The sequence below is a fragment of the Zootoca vivipara genome, chromosome 8, assembly GCF_965207765.1.
Source record: "Zootoca vivipara chromosome 8, rZooViv2.hap1.1, whole genome shotgun sequence".
In the NCBI taxonomy this organism is placed as follows: Eukaryota; Metazoa; Chordata; class Lepidosauria; order Squamata; family Lacertidae; genus Zootoca; species Zootoca vivipara.
This window is the reverse complement of record NC_142591.1, coordinates 34,200,843-34,226,098: the sequence shown is the minus strand read 5'-3', so window position 1 is coordinate 34,226,098 and position 25,256 is coordinate 34,200,843. Positions and strand designations below refer to the sequence as shown.

The 25,256-nt window shown below is 40.9% G+C and overlaps 1 protein-coding gene across 4 annotated transcripts in view; it reads left to right on the top strand.

The window, feature by feature from the left end:
- ZNF407 (zinc finger protein 407) overlaps positions 1-25,256 on the top strand; it is a 349,915-nt gene that overhangs the window by 120,375 nt on the left and 204,284 nt on the right. For all 4 annotated transcript variants that reach the window (XM_088676266.1, XM_035125684.3, XM_035125685.3 and 1 more), the window contains exon 4: positions 13,113-13,187. In XM_088676266.1, coding sequence (XP_088532392.1) covers positions 13,113-13,187 — 75 coding nt within the window. The remainder of the gene's footprint in view (positions 1-13,112; positions 13,188-25,256) is intronic.

Below are 25,256 nucleotides of genomic sequence, written 5' to 3'. Positions count from 1 at the left end.
CCGGGTCTGTGGCGTTCGTAAATGGGGGCGTTCATAAACAGAGCTAGTTGTAAACCGAGGTTCCACTGTATGGTTTTATTTCTGAATGTTCCAAGGGTATGGCTTCAATGTGTTGCAGGAGTGCTTCTCTAAGTTGAAGTTTTGGTGCTTTATGACAATGCTGTATCCAGGTTACGGAGGACCCTTGGGCAAGGCACCTGCCATGGGTTCCGCTCCCTCAGCAAGACCCATCTCCACACCACCATTATCGCCAGCTGCTCCCTCTCCTCTTCTTCCTCATCAGTTTTGCTATGTATTTGCTGATGAGCAAGTAGTCTGTGGCATCTAATGTTGCTCCTTCTCACCACTGCAGTTGTCTGCATAAGCTGAAACATTATCATTTCAGTTTCACTGAGCAGAGGAGGTGGGTTTCCTACAGGGTTGTGGTATGGCTTCCCAACATCAGTGTAGGGATAGTCAGGCCCAATTATGACGGCGCAGAACTCATTTAGTCCCTGCCCTGGACTGGATTCAGTAATATTCTGGGTGCATATTAGAGAATCACCATGGAGAAGGAAATGCTTTCTTTTCAATGCACCTGCCTATGGACAGATTGGTAGTTAACCACACCTGGGAAAGCATTCATGTTCTGTCATTTGGCAGGGCACACTTGAATTCACTATGTGGGGGCATGTCAATCACCAGCAGCCAAATGAAGAAAGCGTCAGGAGTAAACAAAGGCAATTACATAGCATTAAACCAGAACGAATACAAATAAGTGATCAAAGAGCAGTAGATAACCTTAAACATCTCTTAAACCCATCTGATAGCTTGGTGGCAGAGGCAGATATCTGCTTAGCTCTCTGTCATATAAGAAATAATACTGATTGCTAACCACAACAGAGGCTTGGCTCTTCAAATGCAGAATATATTTCTTTTATTTTGCACAGCATAATGATATCTTCTTTTCATACTTTTTTCATTTGATCGTTGTATAAGGACATTTCAACCATTTGCATTTCAGTGTTTGCATGTGAGACTGCTATTCCATCTCTTCTGACTCCTTTTGCTTTGCCACTGTAATAATTTCCATTGTGGCAAAACAATGCTACAAATACCCTTGAGAAAACACTTGTCTACCCCACAAAGATCGTGGACCTTCACTTGTAGTCCAAAATTAAGAGATATATGAACAGTATGTGCCTCCTGGCAAGAATTAAAACAAGGTATAAGGCTCTTGATGCTGGCAGATCAAAGCAGCTAGGGAAGTTTATTTGATCAGCTTCCAAGCAAAGTTGGGATCCCAGGGATAACGAATTTCTTTACTAAACACAGGAGTCTCCCATGCATTTAAAATGTTTTTACTTGCCCTGGATGGTGGGTGAGTAATTAATAACAATATTTTAAATAATTCTGTCATTCACTGTGGACTGTAGACCACAGCTCATACATGAAAACGCCCATGTTTCCATGTGTGATACACTCGGAATGTAAGCCAACTATACTCATCCCAGGCTAGTTAATGGTTTATGAAGTGTGTGGTTGAAGATGCACGAATCATGCCTTTTTAATACTGAGCCCGGGTGCTGGGAAACAAGCCTTTATACTGACCTCTCACTCCTTATTCTAGTTGTATTATTGTGAGAAGCCCTCCCAGTTAGAAATGTGATTTTTGCATGTTGGAAATTTTAACAAACCCCTCTTAGTGGTTTTGCAGATGTCTAAGTGATGACACTTACTGCTAAGAGGGTACGAAAGACAAGAATGAAAAGAAAGGGTGGTGCTTGAAGAATTGGATAGGGGTTGATTTTATCACAATGGATATAGTATGGAGTAATTGTGGAAAGTTTTGCTATATGTATCTTGGCTATGAAATTTGTAGTGCCACTGTGGGCTGTAAACACAATTCATTCTGTAAGCGCTAAAACACCCTTATTTGGCATTGCCAAAGAAGAGCCATGCTCTCAGGTACTGTCATACTATTGGAAGTTGATGTTAATCTGTTTTTGAAGCAAGGCTCTTTGTAAAATCTAAGCCTAAGGTTGCATTTCACAACTTATGAAAAACAAAGTCTAGATTGTGGAGAGCTGAGAGGTGATAGCACAGATGCAAAAAGCACAGGGATTTTTAAAGTAGTTTTTTTGCAGCTGTTAGATTACAAAACACTTGTTAAAGGTGATGGTGCACAGATGTTTGGATGGCAGTAAAAACAGATAATTAGAAATGTAATTACATTGTTATATTGCATACTAGTGCAACTTAGTACTTCAGCTCCCTGAACATTGGCACACAAATAGTTGGTGCCACTTGGCACCGGAAACCTCTAATTCAGGGGTCAGCAACCTAAGGCCCATGGGCCACAAGTGACCCACGGGGGTCATTTAACCAGCCCACGAGCCGCCCCCAACCGAGCCGCCCACTTGGTGAGTCCCTCCGCACTGATCTAAACCAGCGTGGCGCGGGGACCGGCACATGGCACCAGAAATCACGCATGCGCTGATGCCAGAAATCGCGGGCACAGGTGTGATCCGGCCCACGGAGGGATCTCCGCTGGAGTGATTGGCCCAGGCAAGATGAACCTTGCCAACCCCTGCTCTAATTGTTATAGCATAGTGTGGTATAACAGGAGGAGTCCATCTGATTTCTCAGTGCAGTGAGTACCAAAGCCTTGATCCCACAATAGAGAAGGCTTCCTCCAGAAAACTTCCCTATTAGACTTGCCTTGTAAGAGTTCACACAGTTAGTTTCCTTATTTTAATGGATTTATATGAAACTACTTCAGTTTTTACGTTTATCCAGAGATATCCGGTTTCATCCGGAGACCAGGACATTATCTTCTGGCAGAATAGAAAAAAGAAGCGGTCTGGACCATCCTTTCCATTTGATCATGCAGGTCTAATAATTCTCTTGCATCTTGAACAGCACATATTGATGTCACAGACACAGCAATGGAAGCATCTTGAGAGACAGTTCTCCCTTTTTTGAATGATAGATATAGGAATATGCAGGAAGAGCAGAGCTGATTGATTGATAGTGAGCAACTCATCCATAATGATCTGTCCAATATAGACAGTAAATTATTCTGAAGATTGATGCAGGTCATTGAACAGCACATCAACAAACCTGTTGTCCATCATTCTGCTGAAATGGGAGTCTGGGGCACTGACAGATACTCCACATAAGTCTACACAGTGCATGGAAGGTACAGAAAGGTTCCCTCCAATGCTTCTACATTCCAAAATGTTGCCTTCTGCCATATCATTCACACCTTCACGTGAACCTCAACTTGCTACCAACTATCTTTAAAAGCTGTGGGAAGTCAAAGCAGATTAAATAACACAGTTATGGAATCCTCTTTCCGTGAGGAGGCATGCGGGTTTTTTTTATTATAAAAAAACCCATCAAATTCTGCTTCTGAGAGTTAAATTCTACACAGTGGATGTATTTCCATTGTTAAGTCATAGCTGTTAAACTCAGTGGTCCTTATTTCTAGATCAGTTTGCTTTTAATGATGACCTGTGCTGCTTCTAAAACATTATGGGCTTCATTTATGTTTGGTAATCACTTTTGGATTCCTTCTCAAAGCTTACTCATATGAATTCTCATCAACACTCCACATATTAATATTTATCATAATGTGTATCAGTTGAAAGGCTTGCTTTGTGCTTTTGTGCATGGGTGCAAAGAATGAGAAGATAAAAGTATTTTTGCTAAATGGATTGATAGGTTTAATTGCTATTCTGGATTAGAACTACAACTCTCCCTGAAATGTTTTGAAGTAGTAGAGGAAAAATTCAATCCATTAAAAACATCCCTTTTCTAGCTTTACAGACAGTCTTGCTAAACTTAGTTGGTCTTTAAGGTGCTACTGAAGGATTTTTTTTCTATTTTGCTTCGACTCAGACCAACACGGCTACCTACCTGTAACTAGTCTTGCTAAGGGTTAACTTACCAGTGTCAAGTTATTCTAAAACAAAATTCCAATGTTGGCAGTACTATAAGGAGAATGTGGTTTTGTAAACCAATGTTGCTAACTAGCCCTTGTTTTGAGGATGGTTTCAGAGGTCAGACAAGTTTCATCAGCAAGTTCTGTTGCTAGTCAGTTCGAAATATGTAATACAGATTGATCACTTAGAAATCTCCATGGAGTAGCTGGTATCAAGGTGTATACTTTTGAGCTTCAGTGTTTTGGATTATACAGTAGATTTTCTACTTGCATAGTATTTGCATTGAATTGTTCATGCAGTATGGACATTTCCTGGTTAACAGAGCTTGGTTTCTATTACTAAAAGCAAATCAGCACTGTTCCTTTTCAAATGTATTACCGGTAGTGTTTTATAGCCACTCATATTGTTTGTTCCCAGTGGGATGAAAGTTGCTGATGAAAGTTATGCTGGGCCAGTGAAATGCCTGCTTTTAAGAATAATACCTGCTCATTTTCCCTCCATATGTGATGTTTGTTCTCTCAGTCTTAAAGATATTTTTTTTATGGAGGAAGGGGGAAAAGGCCACCATACCTGTTGCTATGCTTCAAAACCTGAGAAGTCTAGTGACAATTTACAAACATGCTCCCCATTTGTAAATAGATGCAAAATTAAATCCAGCAGAATTTATTAAAAGTACATAATTTAGAACTGTGTTGAAGACATGTAAAAATATCACACTACCCCACCCCTGCTAAAAATTGGGCTGCCATTCTTCAAATCTACTAGCTTCATATGCTTGATCTTATTTATACTTGTTATGGAAAGGTAGGCATTTGCTATATTAGTCTGTATTACCTATTCAGATTCCATCTGTTGACAGCCAGCTAAGCATATGAGCTTCGTGGCAAACTTCCATGTGTTCATTAAGTGCTCTTAACATAAATTAGGATTAGGATTCAGACTCAGGCCCCTCTTTTGTTCAGGGAGCCTTCAGATAAATTCACTCCAGGGGGTTCCTCTGTTCCTACTGGCCCAAGGTGTGAGTACTGAGTAAGAAAATGAAAGTAGATGAACAGAGCTAAATGCCACTTGCAATGTCTAGAGAGGCATTGTTTTTATATACATATTAATAAGTGGTATGACGGAGGTACACCATTGATTACTTTTCCTGTTTAAAGTGATTATGTCAGCAGGTCAGATTTCTAGGTCAGTTTTCTTTGAGTGTGTTTGTTTTAAAGAGAAAAAGCCACACAAAGATAGAGAGATTTCCTGATCTGTTTCTTCTACTCCAGTAGCCGTGTAATCCAAAGAAAGAGGGCCAAACGTCTCTCCAACTCAACAATGGATTTTGTAAATAGAATGTGACCAATATCGTTTACTTGGGTAACCTTTGTTTGTAGAGTTTACGTTTGTAGGAGCTGGCTATGGATATTTTGTTTTATTTATTGTTATTTAAGGAATGTGCTGCTGGTTTATGGCTCTATGGAAAACTACTTTATTTTTTAATGTTTCTGAACAGATTTAGTACAATTGTCTCTTATATACCAACCTGCACTTACTGTACTGAAGGTGATGGAAAAGGAGGTGGAGGAAAACCTCTTGGATGTAAAATAATATACAGTATGTAAACAAGGCATCTTTGGTTGTTGTCTTTATGAAGACTGGATCATTCATTTGCAGTGGTGGCAATTTCTGGCGATTGTCTGATTTTACACTACGAACACCACCATGTCCTGAACCCTTGACCTACCTCATGGCAAGCCAGTCCACTCCCAAGTTCAGTAATCAGGAAACACAGTCCAGGGTCAGACCACATATGCAAAGTCCAAAGCCCAGGAAACTGCAGTCCAGAGGCAAACCCAAAGCACTGTCCTGTAGAGGCCATGGAGCAGCCAAGCCAAGGTCCATCCACATGGGTAGTTGAGCAGACCCAGCACCTCAGCTCTGCTTCCTTTTTATACCTTCCATGGTGATTGTAGCATTGGGGGTTGATAAGGCATGTGACCCTCACCTTTTCCAAGCCTACTCCAATTTTATCCAGTCCCTGATCCAAACCAAACATGCAACCTTGTAATATAATTTAAGATCTGGGAGGGCGAAGCCTCCTCTTTCTTTTCTATCAGTAAGTATCTTATGTGTAATCCTTGGCCTTTTGCTCCCCCCCCCCAGAAAATTTGGAAATATCCTTTTGCCATCTTTTGAGGCAAGCCTCCTTGCCCATTACTGGGACTGTCTGAAAAAGAAATAGCATTTTTGGCAGCACATTCATTTTTATTGCCGCAATTCTTCCTAATAGGGAAAGGTTCATTCTACTCCATATTTCTAGATTCCTTTTTATCTCACACCAAACTTTTTCATAATTGTCTTTATGCACATTTATATTTTTTGTTGCTAACCATATCCCTAAATATTTTACTTTTTTGTGAATTTCTATCTCAGTACTTTGCACCAAATCTTTTTTTCTCTTCTTTTAGATTTTTAACTAATAATTTAGTTTTATTTCTATTTAATTTAAATCCTGCCACTTCCCCAAATTCTTGAATTTTCTCTATCACCTTAGGGAGAGAGTTTTTCGGACCCTCTACCGTAATTACTAAATCATCAGCAAAGGCTTTCAATTTTAATTTATTGTTCCCTGTTTTTATCCCTATAATCTCTTTTTCTGCTTTTATGTTTCTTGCAAGTACTTCCAGGACCAAGATGGACAACAGCGGTGATAACAGACATCCTTGCCTAGTTCCTTTTTGTATTTTACATTCCTTCATTATCACCTGATTTACAATTAATTTCGCATTCTGTTCTGAATATATTGCTTGTATTCCTTTTAGAAATTTATCACCACGATTTATCTCTTCAAGCACTTTTTTCATAAAATCCCAGGATGCATTGTCAAAAGCTTTTTCGGCATCTATAAACATCATTGCTGCTTTTTTCTTCTTCATTTTTTATCTCCAGGTATTCTATCACATTTAGAATATTTCTTATATTCTCCTTCATTTGTCTACCTAGAAGAAACCCTGCTTGGTCTTGATGTGTATATTCACCTAAAAATTTTTTCATCCTATTAGCCAAAATATTTGCAAATAATTTATAATCGTTATTTAATAATGAAATAGGCCTTTAATTTTTTATTTGCATCAAATCCAAATCTTGTTTTGAAATTACTGTAATATAGCACTGTGCCTAGTTCTAATGATAAGGGAACTCAGGAGCTTCTTCCAAATGCCTCTAGTTCCCAGCATGTGAAGGAGTCATTTGAAGGACCAGCCCAAGCCATGGCACTGCCTGAGGTAGAGCAGCAAAAGGTGACCCCTCTCCCGCAAGTCAAGGTGCACCGTATTCAAGGCCAGCCAAGTTATTTAAGCACCTGAGGCAGACAGTCCCACAAGCACCTCTCACCCGTTGTGGCAGTAAAAATTCTGGAACCATAAACTGAATAAGTAACAATTTGCTGCCCTTTCATGACACCCAAAATCAGCTGCCTGAAGCAGCCACTTCGCTCTGCCTAATGACAGGGCCGTCGTGGTCTTTTGTCAGGCCTTTTAAAGAATTGAATCTGCAAAACAATAAAGTTTTTGCAGTAGCAGAATAATATTTGGGGGTGGTTTCCCATCTTTCCTCCCAGCATTTTAGTAATGCTATAGGAAGAAATAAAAAGGTTATCCTGTTGACAAACATCCAGCTTTCAAGAGGATATCTGTGTTATACAAGGAATATTATGAGGAAGGGGGAATTCCCAGTATCAAAGTCAGCTTGAAGTAGCGTACATACATCCCCACCCCACATGTATATTTCATTCTCAAATAAAGGTATTTCTCCTGCCTTGAACTGTAAAGGCATGTATATGCTTAACTGTTGGCTTTTTCCAGGGGGAAGGGAGTAGTGAATCGTTCTAGATATTTTTAATTAGGTATTGCATTTGACATAAGCTCTGGCTTATTGGCCTATTTGATGATGGACTCATTGTATATTTGTATCTTAATTTTATTTTTATTTCTGATAATCAACTAGGAGGGAGGTTTCTGATTTACAAAAACAAGACTATTGCTAATTTCAAATGTGTATATTGAGATGGTTCTGCTTTCTGCCCAAAAGCAATAACATTAAATTTGGAATGCCTTGTACTCTTATTAGGACTGTGGATTTTATGTCAGTACTATCATTTTCCATATATACAATAATTTTTGTGACACTTGCATAGTCACCATGATGATACTGCAATGGGTTATTCTGAATTTGAGATGCTGCGTTGTCCCTATATATATCACTCAAATATGAAAACGCAAGAATCAATTGTATTTTAATGTGTTTCTTTTTATAAAAAAATAATGAAGTCGCTATCATTTTAAACATACAGAGTTATATTCTTACACCCTGAAGGCTGCACAGTATAGAGATTTTCTGTAATAATGCGAATATGCCCAAAGTAGATCAGACGTGGAGATGAGACATTACCATATATGTAACAGAAAATATACTGTTTCTTGGCTTTTGTGGCTCATATATGCCATAATCCTACAGTATTTTACAGTTCTTGCACTGTCCATTAGTAGAAGCATGTCCAAATGAATTCAGCATTTAATGTTAAAAATCTTATAATATGCCAGCTTGATTTGTAGCCCGTCATATCATGGAATGCTAATTAAAATCATATTTTTGCATATGTCATGCCTTTCATGTACATATGCAAATAGGCTTCCAGTGCCTTTCAGCTATTAGTAATTAACTTTATGAAGGACAGCTGTAATACATAATTAACAAAAATGTTTGCAAGCCCTTTTCACACTGAAAGTAAGAGCAGTAATTTCTTTTTTCTTTCTTTCTTTCTTTCTTTCTTTCTTTCTTTCTTTCTTTCTTTCTTTCTTTCTTTCTTTCTTTCTTTTTGGTTATCAAAGATGCCATTTTAGTTTGAACCCTCTCTGATATCTATATTCTTGAAGTGATTACATGACATAATTAAATTGATATAAAGGCAATAAAAGTGAAAGTATATAGAATAATCACCTATATGTTACAGTTGTTAGCAAAATTAAATGAAAACCCATTGTGTTTCAACATACAACATAATGCTAGGTATTATGTTCTTTTTGTTTTTAAATATTCTGGCACCATTAGTGCCAAATTCCTGTTCAAAGACTGTAGTCAAGGAATGATCAAATAATACATATTATTGTTTCTCTCTGCCTAGGCCTCAACAGTGGTAGCATTTCCAAGCAAATTCTTCCAACTTCAGTTTTACTTTTCAAAGAAAACAACAGTTAAACCAAGAAGATTTCTTTGAAATTGAAATGGCACATCTCTCATTAGCCACATGGGAGGAGTTTATTTTGTGTTCACTAGTATCCTTCATTTTTCTCTTCATTCTGGCTAGCAGTGAGCAACACCTGAGCTGGACACAATTGGGCCCAGTTCACGTATTGGTTAGGCCAAGGTTTCAGTGGTGTGTTCATGGGTGTTTGCATGCATGGCAGCTAAGCTTTCTGTATTTGCTCCTGGAAGCATCAGTGCAGAAAATGTGTAGAGCTGCCCACAATTATAGGAGAACTAAGCAGCACAACCCACAATCCCACACCCATCTCTGCTCTTTGGATTCTTATCCTTCCACATTGCATATGTCTTGGTTCCAAGTTATCTGTAAATATGGGTTGTACTTTCTTGCCTTTTTGTTCCTAGCAAGCTTGTTGCCCAAGTATCTGTACGATTCAAAACAAAAACCCTCTCCTGAGAAGGACTTAGATCGTGCTTTTTCACAGTTTGATGGATGTTGGTGTTGTTGTTGGTGGTGTTGGTGTTGTTACCCAACTACAACTACTTTAGTTTTAGTAAAATTAATGTGAAACTATTCCTTCTCACAAAAGTTAGCCAGCAGGTCCACCTGCTTTTACAAACCACCCATGGTAACATAATATAATCATAAAACTTGCACAAAGGAGGATACAGTGGTACCTCTACTTACGAATTTAATGCGTTCCGAACACACATTTGTAACTCGAAAAAATTTGTAAGCCGAATCCCATAGAAATGCATTGGGAGAAAAAATTCGTAAGTAGAAAAAATCCTATCTAAACCGCATCCAAGATGGCGGACGGAGCTCCATTCGTAAGTAGAAACATTCATAAGTAGAGTTATTAGTAAGTAGAGGTACCACTGTACTTAGATTTCCATTTCCTATGGCCGTGGGGGCACACATCCAGTTTCCCAAGCAATTTAGCCAGCCATAAAACATAAAAGCTGGAAAGGAGGGGTCCCAAAACACACCCCTGTCTGACTCCCTTCATTGCTGAGATTGGGTCTGTTAAAAGACCATTCCTGCCTACTCTTGTTTTTGACAGTAGGATCTTGATACAGATACCAAGGGCATGCAATTTGTCCCACAGATAGTTTCTGTCTCTCAAAACAAAAGCATGTGCTGGCTGGGGCCGTCAGATGGTGCCAGGTTGACAAAAGCTGCTCTCAGCATAAGTATCATACCAAGCCATGATGGGAGGTCTTTGCACACCTTCACATCACCAAGAAATGGAAGCTTCCTGTTCAAGTAGGGGACTGATCACTGGATAAAGAATGCACAAAAGGCCCCATTTTCTCCAAAGGTCTGGCATACCGAGTGGGGTGGGGTGTAGAATAGAGCTCTGTTATTCCTTCTGGGGAAGCTTAAACCTGGTCCTTCAGGGACACAGTTACCCCATTCAGGACCAGGGAGTCCTCCACACCTGCCTGCCTCCTGTTCCCCCCAAAACTGTACTTCTGTCTTGTCAGGATTCAACCTCAATCTGTTAGCCACCATCCATCCTCCAACTGCCTCCAGACACTCACACAAGACCTTCACCACCTTCACTGGTTCTGATTTGAAAGAGAGGTAGAGCTGGGTATCATCCGCATACTGATGAACACCCAGCCCAAACCCCCTGATGACGTCTCCCAGTGGCTGCATGCAGATGTTGAAAAGGATGGGAGAGAGGACAGAACAAGTGAGAGCCCAGGGGTCTGAACACTCACCCCCCCCCCCCACTTCCTGAACACAGCCCAGGAGGAAGGAGCGGAACCACTGTATAACAGTGCCCCCAGCTCCCAGCCCCTTTAGACGGTCCAGAAGGATGGTCGGTGGTGTCAAAAGCCACCGAGAGATCCAGCAGAACTAGGAAACAGCTCTCACCTTTGTTCCTAGCCCGCCGGAGATCATTGACCAATGCGACCAAGGCAGTTTCAGTCCCATGATGAGACTTGAATCCCAACTAGAAGGGGTCCAAATGGTCTGCTTCTTCCAGGCATGCCTGGAGTTGTTCAGCAACCACTCGCTCAATCACCTTGCCCAAGAATGGAAGATTTGAGACTGGGCAATAGTTGGCCATATTGGCCGGGTCTAAAGATTTTTTTTTTTAAGAGCAGTTTAATGACCGCCTCTTTCAGTGGGTCTGGGAAGGCTCCCTCACAGAGAGAAGAATTCACCACCCCATGAAGCCCATCGCCCAGCCCTTCCCGGCTAGCTTTTATAAGCCAGGATGGGCAAGGAGACAAGTGGTTGGTTTCACTCGTCCAAGCAACCTGTCCACATCCTCAGAAGTAACAGATTGGAATTGATCCCATGCAACTTGACTAGACAGGACTCTAGCACTCTCCCGTCCTGGCCCTGCTCCCACAGTGGAGTCTACCTATTCCTGAATCTGAGCGACTTTATATGCAAAAAAGCTTTGCAAAATCATTGCAGGAGATCATGTGGCCCGTACCGGGCCCCGATGGAGCAGGTGGTTCCGCTAAATTGTGAACCACCTGAAAGAGTCTCCTGCTGCTGTTTTCTGCAGATGCAATAGAGGCGGTCACTATTGCCACTTGGTAGGCTCGACATTGAGCTTTCACATTTAACTGGACAATTTCTAACAACCCTATATGACAAACTTTTTTGTTATTTAGGGGCCCATTTCACTGCTAGTTCCTAATTCACTGGGATGCTATTCACATCAATTCAAGTCATATTGTATGAGCGATCCTAAAGCTCTTTTTATACAAGGGGAGACAAGTTGTTCCTCCAGCTCTTACATTTTGTTGCCTAAGTTTGTTCTCTCCCCCCGCCCCCAATATTATATATTGTAGAACTTTAAGGTCTCTGCCAATCATCAGTCCAAGAGTTGAAGAATGTTCAAAATTTCTTTCTGAAGAAAGTTTTGGTCCTACTTGTTAGCATTCCTGCTGCAATGCCCATGCATAAATGGTTTAGCCTTCTATCCAGACTAGAATACAGGTTCAGCTCTTAAATTTCCATAATTTAAGAAATTGTTCTGCCTTCTTCACATCTGGTTTCCATAGCTCATGGCTCATCCTTAAATTCTCAAAAGCACGTTATTGCAAAACATACACTTGCTAGAGAATGTGATAGCGAGCTGATTATGATCCAATCAACATGGAAATTGTGGATACGGTTTTTGTTCGTGTGTGAGAGTTTATTTGACTGATATGTTAACTGTCCATTGTCTAGGCTGTACCCATGTATTAAGATGAACCAGGAGAAAGCTATTTGGAGTTAATTACTTTGGTTCCATGTGGATTTGCTTTTAAAGAATTAAGACTCCGTGTTAATGCCCTCTACCTTTCTGGTTGGCCACTATCAGAAATTACTCTTGGAACAGCCTTTCAGTGTGTTTTGTAAAACTGTTATTGGATACAGTGTTCACTACATTAACCACTATCCCCTATATAAAGATCCATGTGAAAAATATATGTCTGGGTTTAGCCACAGGGATTTTTTTGTTACATCAATTGAGTTTGTGTGCTTTTTTGCTTTTGATTAAGAAAAATTATGTTACATTGTGTGCTCCTCTGTTTGCATTGACCGTAAGAGCCAAATTTGTGGCTCAACTCTGAATGCCTTTACCTTGGTTATGGCTTCTACCAAAACAAATGAAATTGTTACTAATACTATTTTGATATATCTTTTTGGTGAATTCTTAATATTTCTTAAATAGCAAGAGCCTGAGGGAAAAACAAACATCTCATCCTTGGGCAGTGTGTGCATTTATTTTGTATAAAGAAATAAAACTGTGTTTGTGTATTCAGGATTTTTTTCATGGTCTTTTGGTACCTCCCCTGTACTGTGCTGTTAGGCTGCACCCCTGCAAAATTTCCAGAATATGTAATATTGTGAATTCATGATATTTAGGGGAAATAAGTTCTCTAATCTGGAAAGATAACAAAAAAACTATTTTTGTTTTTCAGGGTGGCGTTTGTAATGAAGAAGCACCTAAATACTCACTTACTTGGAAAACACGGAGTTGGCACACCAAAAGAAAGGTAAAGTAACTATTTTACAGCTCTGTTGAGATACAAATCAAACTATAGGTTAAAAGCTGTTCTGGAAATGTTACACAGAGCTGCATCCTTTTTTGTTTCTGTGTGGCATACAAAAGCAGAGGTGGTAATGGTATATAGACATAATTTTGACCTGTTACTGTTTTATCACTTGTCCAAATAGCTGCTACGGCCCATGGGGCGGGAGCGGGGGGAAAATAAGATAAGCCTCTCTCTTGCTCTCCCATCACTCTAGTTGTGATATATTATTAAAGGTAAAGGTAAAGATACCCCTGACCGTTAGGTCCAGCCGCGGATGACTCTGGGGTTGCGGCGCTCATCTCGCTCTATAGGCCAAGGGAGCTGGCGTTTGTCCACAGACAGCTTCCGGGTCATATGGCCAGCATGACAAAGCCGCTTCTGGCGAACCAGAGCAGCGCATGGAAACGCCGTTTACCGTACTGCTGGAGCGGTACCTATTTATCTACTTGGACTTTGACATGCTTTCGAACTCATCTATGCATTAATTACACGAAACAACAGGTGTACCCTGTTAGAGCTAGAGGAGTTTGCTTCATAAAGGATGGCTGTTCTGGAAGCAGAATTGGATTCTGCAGCACTTTCTTCTTGTGTTTTATTTCATTTCCAGCTCTCTAGAAATATATATTTCTACTGAGGTGTAGTTACTGTATAATTATCATAAATACTATATAGAAGTCACTTATGCCACCCTTGTGACTATGTGAACCATAAAGAATCAGACTATAGGTATTCAGATATACTACCTGAGCCCTAGGAGGTATGATTTTTAGGTGTCACCTCAGATAAAAAAAATAAAATAAAGGAGTCTTTTAATCTCTAGCGGTATGGAGTTAGGCTGCTTATTTTCTGTTTTTCTGAAGTCCTTCTTGGTGATCCTGTTTCTCTTCTCTGTCTCCCATTCTACTTCAAAGCGTTTTGACTAGATCAGTAAGTACTACCTTGCAGTAGAATAGCATGATACTGATGTTCTTCTTCTTCCAAATTTTAAACCCATGTGGCCTCAGAAGCAAATAGACAAGATCAGGACACCAACATTTTGCACTTAAACCTTACCTGAACTAGTGATGGATATGACAGATATGTGCTTTTATTTTTTATCTGTTTAAACACACACACACACACACACAGCAGATCCAAACATGTTTATAGAAGCGAATTTTTTCCTGTTGGCAATTCTTTTCATGGAAAATGTGGCATTTCCCCTTAATATTCTGTAAAGCTGAACAGTTCTGGCAGGCCTGCAGCCACAATTTAATTTCCTACTAGCCGTCCCTTGCCGGTGATGGCTTAGATTTGACCTGTACGTGGCTTGTTGAAATGCTCACCTTTTTTTTTTTGCAATTGTCCCTTCTGGAAGTTTTTGATTGGCTTGAAGAAACACTTAATCAAGAGGTTGAACCGGACTAAGCATTTTTTTTTTTAAAGCATTCCATTCCATTTGGATATGGCTGATTAGAATTCAGCTCCGTATTCAGCCAAGCAGCTCTCTGGTGAACAGGGTCTGGTCAGTGCAAGCACAATCTCTTTCAGACACCCTTTGTGTGCACGCACACTCCACAAACCCTCACACACTTCAATAGCACACACACACACACACACACAGAGAGAGAGAGACAGACAGACAGACAGACAGACAGACAGACAAACAGTGTTTTCACACATACACTGAAGGCCTTTGCATAAACCCAGACAATATAAACACAGAAGCAAGAGACTGGCGTTTTTATGATTATTTCTTTTATATGATTAATTCATTCTTTGTAAAATGTTTCACCTAATAATGGAAATATTAATACATAATAATGTAATCATCACAACAGCCCTGCAGTGTGGAAGTAGGATGCTAAGGCAGAAAGTGGTGTGGCTAAAATTCAAGACTGAGAAGTGATCTGAACCATGACTTCACAACTAGGGTTTCAGTACTAATCTTATTTACCTTGGAGAAGATGCCATTGCTTTCAGCTGGACTTACTTCTGAATAGAGGCTAGGATTGCATTGTAACCCTCAAAGGATAAAATGTATTTTAAAGCAAACCCTGAGAAAATGGAACTTGCCCCAATTAAAAAAAAAAAAGCTAGTGAGAAGAGAGCAACCCGGACAAGTTACAAAGCAGCCCCGGAGACAGTAAAAAAATGTTGAAAATTCCAAGTAGGGAGACATAACCCCCCCCCCAAATATTCCCTCTCCCTTTTTCTCTGCAGCCATAAATAAAGCCCTTCTCCCCAAGGACTTGTAGGGAAACCTCTGTGCAACACAAAACATATTTTCCCTACTTCATTCCTCCATTTTAAAATGGAGCTCTCCCCCCTCCAGTTTGAAAGGAATGTATCTTGGGGGCCCCAAATCCCCAAGCACCCCAAACACACATACACCATGCTTCGCAAGCCCCTACCTCTAAAAAAATACATACAGAAGCCACCTAACAGTTTTTTGTGTCCTCCCCTTCCCACACCATAGCTGCCAAGTTATCCCTTTTTTAAGGGATTTCCCCTCATGCTGAATAGGCTTCCTCGCGAGAAAAGGGAAAACTTGGCAGCTATGTCCCACACACAACAAATACACAGAAAAAAACATTTTCTTAGCCTACTTAAGAGCTTCTTCTCAGCCTTTGTTGAGGGAAGGCATTTCAAAGAAGGCACTCAGAAGATATTGTACTAGACTGCCTTACAGGAAAATGCATAGACTTAAAAAATCTGGATTTTTTTTTAACATTGCAAACATTCAGGTACATTATATAGCAGAATGTTGTTTGATCTATCCAGCTTAATAGTATAGCATTCCCATACCTGTGTAATACTAGTTTTTTGGCTACAGTTCTGCAAAAAACAAAACTCCAAACCCATTGTCTAGGCCCATTAAATCAGCTTTTTCTTTATGGTTTGAATTTGATTCTGCTCTTTTATACATTGTGTATTATAGCAAATACTAATGAAAGTTAGCTAAATAGGCTGTGACAATTAAATTAATAATGCATTTTGTTTGCAAGTATTTAGCCTTTGTGGTTTGACTGATATATGCAAAGATGGTAATTTATTAAAAGTAAATTCATGTAATTGTACAGCAGAGTTTGATGGACCAAAAAATGTTGTCGTTCTGGCTATCATCAAAAACAGAATATTGAAATAAGTTCATAAGGATATATATATACACACACACACACACACACACACACACACAGACACATAACACTCAAATTAATGTCCTGCATAAAGCAGCTTGCATGATCAAGCATACAGATATCTAAAACAAAGGGTTCATATGTGGGGGAGCAAATCACAATGTACAATACAATATTTTACCCAGAACATCTTATTCAGAATTTACCCTCAGTTCTATGTATAGCTCACTAGCGATTTGATTGTTGCAAGATTTTGCATGCCTGTTTCCCAGACATACTTGTGTTACCTTATGTGATTGGGGGAGACAATTCCTTACAGGCAGACTCCCATGTTTGTATAAGATTATCGCCCCCCCCAAAAAAAAAAGAAGGGGGGGGAAGAATTACAATAGGCTGCCACCAGACAGAATGAACTTCATGCCCTACTCTAGACTGTTCAACTGCTAGAGGACTGTGACTGTTAGAGAACCAGCACAAGTCCCTTCGGCCCAGCTCCAGGGGGAAATAATAAAGGGAGAAACTTTGGATATAGGTTCCCATAGCCCCGTGAACACAGAACTTAACAAATCCTTATAAAATAACCTTATCATGCAAGGAGTAGCTTTAGCAATCATATAGCCCAGGAGTGTCAAGTCAGTTGCAGTGGAGATGCGTGGTAGAGTTGGCTTCCCAACACTGGCGTCACTGGTAGGTCTGGTAGGGCAGACTTGTGGGCATGGTGTGGTCTGGGCTGTGTAAGCACACAGGCAGGAGCTTCACCGGTGTGCATGTGCAGTCCTTACTTCACGCCTGCCCCACCCCACACACAGTTCAGGTAAGCGGCAGCCGCAATGGTGTCAGAAGAGAAGCTCTGTAGTGTTGCCCCACTGCACTGGCTGCACCTGGTACGATTTTACATGTGGAAAGCATTCTAAAGATTAATGGTTAGGGGGAAAGAAAAAGCAACATTAATGCACACTGACTTTAAAACAAAATTAATAAAGGTAATCTAACTTAGCTAGTAATATGTTACTGGCTTGCGCAAAGTTCTAGGTTTCAGAGCATATGCAGAAAAGAGGTTTTGAGAGAGGATGGGAGGAGATTGAGAACATGTTTGGAGACCTAGTCGATTGTTTCCAACACAACAAAATGAGTAAATTTCACATATTTTGGTCATCTGAGACCAATAAAAGTTTGCCTGCTTCATAAAATGAAGTACTATTTGTCCACTGGAAAAAGAAGCCTGACTTAGAAGTCAGTTCTATCTCCTTAGCAGCTTTGCACTTAACATGTAAAAAAACAACAACAAAAAACAAGCCAGGCAATTCTGACTGAATGCAGTATTGTGAAGAAGAGTTCCTGTCCTTTGTGTTTATTCAGAAGCAAACCCTCAGATAACTGTCCATTCAGAAATCACTGCAGGGGTGAAAAATCACAGACTCTTGGTGATGCTGCTGACCAGGGGTTCATAATGTCTTCTTAATTCCAAGTCACCCTACCCTGATGGACAGATTTCTTAGTCTCTACTTGCTTAATGGTCAAAACCAAAATTTTCAGCATTGGTGTAATTAAAATAACAACATTATGGCCTGTGCAGTTGAACAAATACATGATGCTCCGAAGAACATGTTGATCACTACCCAGTTTGATTTGTCATTTTAAAAAATTCAACTTTTTTCGCAGAGAAAACAAGTCCTCCAAGGTATTTTGCTTCAGATTGTTACAACTGTGATACTGATTTATTGTCAGCTTGGATGTATCTCAAAACTGGCACATTATCCTCTGTGTTCAAGGGCATTAGACATTTGGTAGCTCACTGTCAGTAATATTCCTGGAAACTACTTGTGTGTGTCATTGACTGCAGCAATAGTTGCTTGAAGAGCTGTTGTATAGAAGGGTACGCTCAATGGTTAGCAAAAAAGGAGCATGAGCACTGAGCATTTTTAGGTCGTTACATAATATGAATTTACTATGGATAGCAAGAGATTATTTTTGCAACTTCTGGTGCTAGAGTTTTTCATCTACCGAATATAATGGCAGATTCATACCATAGGTGCCAACTCCCAGATTGAAAAATCCGGGATCGGCGCGGCACAGCACCGGAAGTCGCACTGCAGCCATTTTGGAACTGGGCAGAGCAGCACCGGAAGTTGCTTCTACACATGCTCTGCCCATTTCCAAAATGGCCATGGCGCCAGAAATCGCTTCTGTGCATGTCCAGAGACTACAGACATGCGCAGAAGGAGCCTCCCCGGGCCGGTAAGAATCCGGGGGATTTACGGTTGTTTTTTTTAAATCCGGGCTGCCAGCGGGAAACGGCTGGAAAAATGGGGGTTTCCCGGGGAATACGGGAGACTTGGCAGCTATGATTCATACAGATAACCAGAGTGTACTTTTTTTTACTTGCAAACCCTCTTCAGGTGTTCTTCTTCCTCTGAAAGAAAACATGTGAAGGGGGCCTTTGGGTACAAGTGTAATAACTTCCCCATTGCCAATGCTGTCACCCTCCATGAAATGGAGGATGAACTTGTGCATTTCAGAAAAGCTGCTTTTCCAAGGTCCTAGAATGTCAAGGTGCTGTCTGGCAAGGAATGTTCAGAGTGAGGAATTAACTCTTTATTGTCAAAAGTACACTTACAAGCTAGGAAAGGACATTTCCCTCATTCCTACATCTCTGAGCTACTATTGGGTGTGCACCCAATGAGGCAGTTGTCGCAACAAAGAGACCCGTCCCCAACCTCAGTTTATGTATCTCCCCAATCAGAGCTGTGCAAAAACAGGTAAAGACTGCATCTGTGTGTAACATGTTTCCGCCCCTCCCTCTTCAATCCTCTTCTGGTCCTGGGAGACAGTGGCCAAGTCAGTCTCCAACCCACCTTCTCCCAGTGCTCACCCATCAGAATCCAGCCACCATTCCTCAGTGTCCAGCTAGCCCCTGACAGCAGGATGCTCCTAGCTTTACAAGGGTGAAAAGAATGGTGATCAGGGGCACCAGAGCCAATGCACTTGGCCAATTCATGTGTTTATTTCAACTCTTCTGAAGAGTTCTGTGTCATGCATTTCACTATAGGACCACATGAAGAAGGAATTCTGCATAAACCAGCTACCGTATTTTTCCATTTATAATATGCCCCCATGTATAAGAGGCCCCCTATTTTTGGGGACTCCCAGCCGCTGGGAGAGATCATCAGGGGGTTTGGGCTGGGTGTCCATCAGTATGCTGATGATACCCAGCTCTACCTCTCTTTTAAATCAGAACCAGTGAAGGCGGTGAAGGTCCTGTGTGAGTGCTTGGAGGCGGTTGGAGGATGGATGGCGGTTAACAGATTGAGATTGAATCCTGACAAGACAGAAGTACTGTTTGTGGGGGACAGGAGGCGGGCGGGTGTGGAGGACTCCCTGGTCCTGAATGGGGTAACTGTGCCCCTGAAAGACCAGGTGCGCAGCCTGGGAGTCATTTTAGACTCACAGCTGTCCATGGAGGCACAGGTCAACTCTGTGTCCAAGGCAGCTGTTTATCAGCTCCACCTGGTACGCAGGCTGAGTCCCTACCTGCCCACTGACTGTCTCTCCAGAGTGGTGCATGCTCTAGTTATCTCCCGCTTGGACTACTGCAATGCGCTCTACGTGGGGCTACCTTTGAAGGTGACCCGGAAACTACAACTAATCCAGAATGCGGCAGCTAGACTGGTGACTGGGAGCGGCCGCCGAGACCACATAACACCGGTCCTGAAAGACCTACATTGGCTCCCAGTACGTTTCCGAGCACAATTCAAAGTGTTGGTGTTGACCTTTAAAGCCCTAAACGGCCTCGGTCCGGTATACCTGAAGGAGCGTCTCCACCCCCATCGTTCTGCCCGGACACTGAGGTCCAGCTCCGAGGGCCTTCTGGCGGTTCCCTCACTACGAGAAGCCAAGTTACAGGGAACCAGGCAGAGGGCCTTTTCGGTAGTGGCTCCCACCCTGTGGAATGCCCTCCCACTAGAGGTCAAAGAGAACAACAATTACCAGACCTTTAGAAGGCATCTCAAGGCAGCCCTGTTTAGGGAAGCTTTTAATGTTTGATGGATCTCTGTATTTTAATGTTTGATGGATTTCTGTATTTTAGAATTTCTGTTTTGTTGGAAGCCGCCCAGAGTGGCTGGGGGAACCCGGCCAGATGGGCGGGGTATAAATAATAAATTATTATTATTATTATTTAAGAAAATGGGGGGGATGTATCCATGTATAAGACGCCCCCTAATTTTTGACATTACTTTTTAGGGGGGGGAGCTAGTCTTATACATGAAAAAATACAGAATTTTATTTACATATCCACTGCCATTTTCATTATAAAGGATGCCATGACCACGCCCTGGTGTGAATGGCTTGTCTGCCTTAGAGTGTCTCTAAGTGGTTATGTTTCTTAGGAAAAGAACTCTAGGACTGGTTGTTGTCCCCTCACTCATCATATCCTCTCCCCTTTTAGAAAAGTCTCCTTGTCAGCCTTGGGCATTTAGATTCACTGGTAATAATAATAATAATAATAATAATAATAATAATAATAATAATAATTTATTATTTATACCCCGCCCATCTGGCCGGGTTTCCCCAACCACTCTGGGTGGCTTCCAACAGAAACATTAAAATAAACAGATCGTCTCGGCTGTCTGCAACAGTAATAGAGAGATTATGGGAGAACTGTTCTTTGGACATAAATATCATTGCATGCTTAATTCCTGCAAACTTGTTGTGTGGGATAAACTTCGCTATTTCCTGTGCGCAGTGTGCCCAAATGCTGTGATGTCACTTAGAGTACATTTATTTACACAGAACCTGTACGCCTGCACACATTGGTTGATATGTTGCCATTTGCCAGCAGCATGCCCAAAGTCTCCGAGGTAGAGATGCCATTACAGGTGAGCTACAACAGTCACTACCATTCCTGGTAAATTGTAGTTGTAGATATCTCATAGGATGATAATAAAAAGGGGAAGAAAAGCTGCCAGTCTATCCACCGAATGCTTCCCTCAGGAAATTAAACAGTGTGCACACCATGGGATATGCATGATATGACTAGCTACCCTCTAGGTTTCAAATCATATCCAGCAGATCTGAAAGATTTTATCATGATTTTCATGTGGGAAAAGCTCTGAATATCCTGTTCTTCCATATCATTTGTTAATTTAGCATACTCGGGTGAATCAATGCACTTTTTCATTAATTTACTCATGCAGTGAAACATATGCATACATTTGTAAATAATAATAAAAATGCCTCTAAACAAAAAAAGTATACTTTCTGTGTTTTAAGGTGATACATGCATGTAGAAAGAATAATCTTAGAACACGTATTCCCCCTGTACACAGTCATACAATTATTATGGATACTTTTATTTAAAACTCCCCCCCCCATTGAACCCATTAACCAGAGGCATATTTTTAATTTATCAAAATGTGTTACTTTAATTGATTAATATAAATGATTAATTGCCTTAAATGTTGCAGTCCTAGTTTAAAATCTTTAGTTTCTTTCTTTCTTTCTTTCTTTCTTTCTTTCTTTCTTTCTTTCTTTCTTTCTTTCTTTCTTTCTTTCTTTCTTATAAGTGAATTGAGTAAGTCTCCAGTTCTAGAGGCAGTGATGCACAGCAGTTAGAATCCCAGGCTAGGTCAACTCTGTACTCAGCAATGAACCTCATTGCGTTACCTTGGACCGACCAGTCACTATCTCTCGCCCTAACCATCCTTAAAGGGTTGTTGTGGGAATAAAATGCTAAACGATGGACAACACCCTGAGCTTGTTGGATTAGGAGCAGAATAAGTGTAAATGAATATCTCTGCTCTTTTAAAAGACTTCCTTACATTAATGAATGATTATTAGTCAAGCAAGAACTTTGTTATGGATTTTGGCCACGTGAATATATAATAAAATTTGAAAGTGTACACATCACTTTTTTTTTAGTTACAGTTTAGTTCTGAAAGGCACCACATTGGTTCTTGAAGGCAATGCGACAAATTGTATTGTTAGATTTGTGTGTGTGTTTGTGAAACAAAATAAGAACTCATCAAGCAGTGATGATAAATGTATCATTTGCCAACAACCTTCAGATGTTACTGGACTATAACTTCCATCATTATCAAGCCTTGCTGGCAAAAGATAATGGGAGTTGTAGCCCAACATTTGGAAGACAGCAGGTTGATCGAAGATGCTCTAGTCTAGGGTATCATTTGGAAGAGATTTGACACTTGTCATGTGCACCTTGAACATGCCTTTGGAAAGGGAGATGGTTGCATAGATGTTAGATCCTTTTCAGCCTCCTCCTTTTCTCCCCTACCCTTGTTTGTATTACTGTATATAGTACATTATGGGAAGGGATTTATAGCAAGGTACTTTTTGACATTTATGGATTTAGAATGCTTGGTGTCACAAATGCTCTCATGACTCTCTGCTTTGATCAGTGCTTATATAATACAACACATTTATCGAGTGCGTTGTGAAAGAAACAGCACCGTAATCTTTTGACAGTCTAGAGATGAAATATTTTCCATATATTTTTGAGGAAATGTATAGGAGTACTTTGTAGACTTTAGAGCAGATTGCGGAAATCTAGAATAAAGCATGTATCGCAGAGATTGAACAAGGTGTGCTATAGGTTTAGCTCCCGGTAAAATATGCTCTGTGTATAGCTTTGTACCTTGTCATGCAATTATCAGTGCCTTTTCCCCTGCACTTCCCAGCTGCACTGCACAATTTTAATAATATGATAAGGATAACTCTTCTGTCAAGCTTCACCTTGAATTTAGCAATGCTAAGCACAAACAAAATATTAAAGCATTAGATCAGAGAATAACAGGAATGATTTGACTTTACTATATAACTTCTGAGGTACCTCTAAAATGAGTATTATAAAGATATTTACCTGTAAAAGTTTCCAAGAATACGAAGGAAAGTTCTTTTTAACAATAACAATAGTAATATTTATACCCTGCCCATACCCCGTTTCCCCAGCCACTCTGGGCGGCTTCCAACAAAATATAAAAATACAATAGTGAGTCTAACATTAAAAGCTTCCCTAAACAGGACTGTCTTCAGATGCCTTCTAAAAGTCTGGTAGTTGTTTTTCTCTTTGACATCTGGTGGGAGGGCGTTCCACAGGGCAAGTGCCACTACCGAGAAGGCCCTCTGCCTGGTTCCCTGTAACCTGGCTTCTCACAGCGAGGGAACCGCCAGAAGGCCCTCGGCGCTGGACCTCAGTGGTAGAATAATTGTTAGAAAAGTCAGTTCATTTACATGCTCATTTCCCCTAACCGTAATGTCCTCAAAGTGACAGGAGGAACAGAAAAGGCATGTAGAATTTTGTTTTACACTTAGTTTCAGGCTAATCAGGGAAAATTAAATGGTGATGTTTTCAAACACGCATAAAGCAGAACCTTTGCATCTTTCTTTAGATCGGCTGGACTTTTAGTACCTGTGAAATACTGTTTAGGCCTGGTCATGGTGTGCAGCATGATGAGACTGCAGATTGTGGTAGAAACACACTATGAGCAAAAGAGCTGCAGGTCCTTTGCATTTTCTGCTCACAAACCATAAACATCATTGCCATTTTTTTTTGTAGAATATGGAACGTAACAAGCATGGGTTTCTGGACGTTTTATCCTCAAGTTGTTATCCAGCATTTCCTTTCAACGCTAAAGGTTCAGTAGAGATATTGTGTGGTGTGCTGCCATCACTTGCATGTGAGGTACAGAATCCTCGGACGTCACACAGACGGCCATTGACTGACTGATAGATTTAGCAAGGTTCAAAACCATTACAAGTGAAAACAATGATACACAAAACAGAATAATCCTTAAAACAATCCTAACTGGCAAGCACTTACAGATACCTTAAAAACTAGAAATGTTTTCAGCTGGTCTCGGAAACTTAAGATGTGTGGTGTCAAACGGAACTCTTGAGTATAGGAAATTCCATAGTGTGAGCTCCCCAACATTGATCTCTCTTAGATCCTACCACTGAGGGATTTCTGCTGAGTGAACCTCCTCAGATAACCTCAGTGAGCCCAGAGGAAGCTACAATGCAGAGGAGGGGAAACCTGTGTCCCACTAGAAGATTTCCTGCAATTCCCATCAACTCCAGTCAGGGATGTTGTGAGTTGTCCTGCAACGTCCGGGAGGCCACAGTTTCCCCATCCTGGAGGTATGCAGGATCCAGGACATTCAGGGCTTTAAAGGTAAGGACCACCACCTCAAGTGAAACCCGGAGTAAACTGGCAGCCAGCACATTAAGACTGGAGTGACATGGTGTCTTCTTAAGCCTAAGCTGATGCATTCTGTATTAGCTGATGGAGTTCTCTTCATGGGCAATGCAATGTCTTCTGAACATTTTTGCATGAATATTATTGCTCAGTGGCAAAGAACCAGAGTAAGCCAAAGCTAGTAAAAAGCGCATCAATGCATTTGCTCAGCAATGTGCATCAGTAGTACTATCCCTGCAAGAGTTGTCATTACATTAGATGAACATTTGGGAAATGTGCCGATGGGATCAGTGGTAGATTTCTGTGCTTGCCATTCATACAGAGCAATGCACATTGGGGCACCAGATGCCCATAATGTCCTTGCTAGTTCTGTATTGCTGCTGAGGGGAGATAAAAATACTCATTGTGTTTTTCTTTTTTTCCTTACCTTTGTTTTTACATATATCTTTTCCCTTCTCCATCGGTGAGGAAATTGGGTTCCCTTGAGCTCAGTGCTGTAGATATTTTGGGGTGGTGGTGGTGGAGAGTTCTGAATCAGCCCACGAGCAGAGCACACAACAGTGTGGCATAGAAGGTAGACTGTTGGACTAGGGCAGGCATCCCCAAACTGCGGCCCTCCAGATGTTTTGGCCTACAACTCCCATGATCCCTAGCTAAGAGGACCAGTGGTCAGGGATGATGGGAATTGTAGTCCAAAAC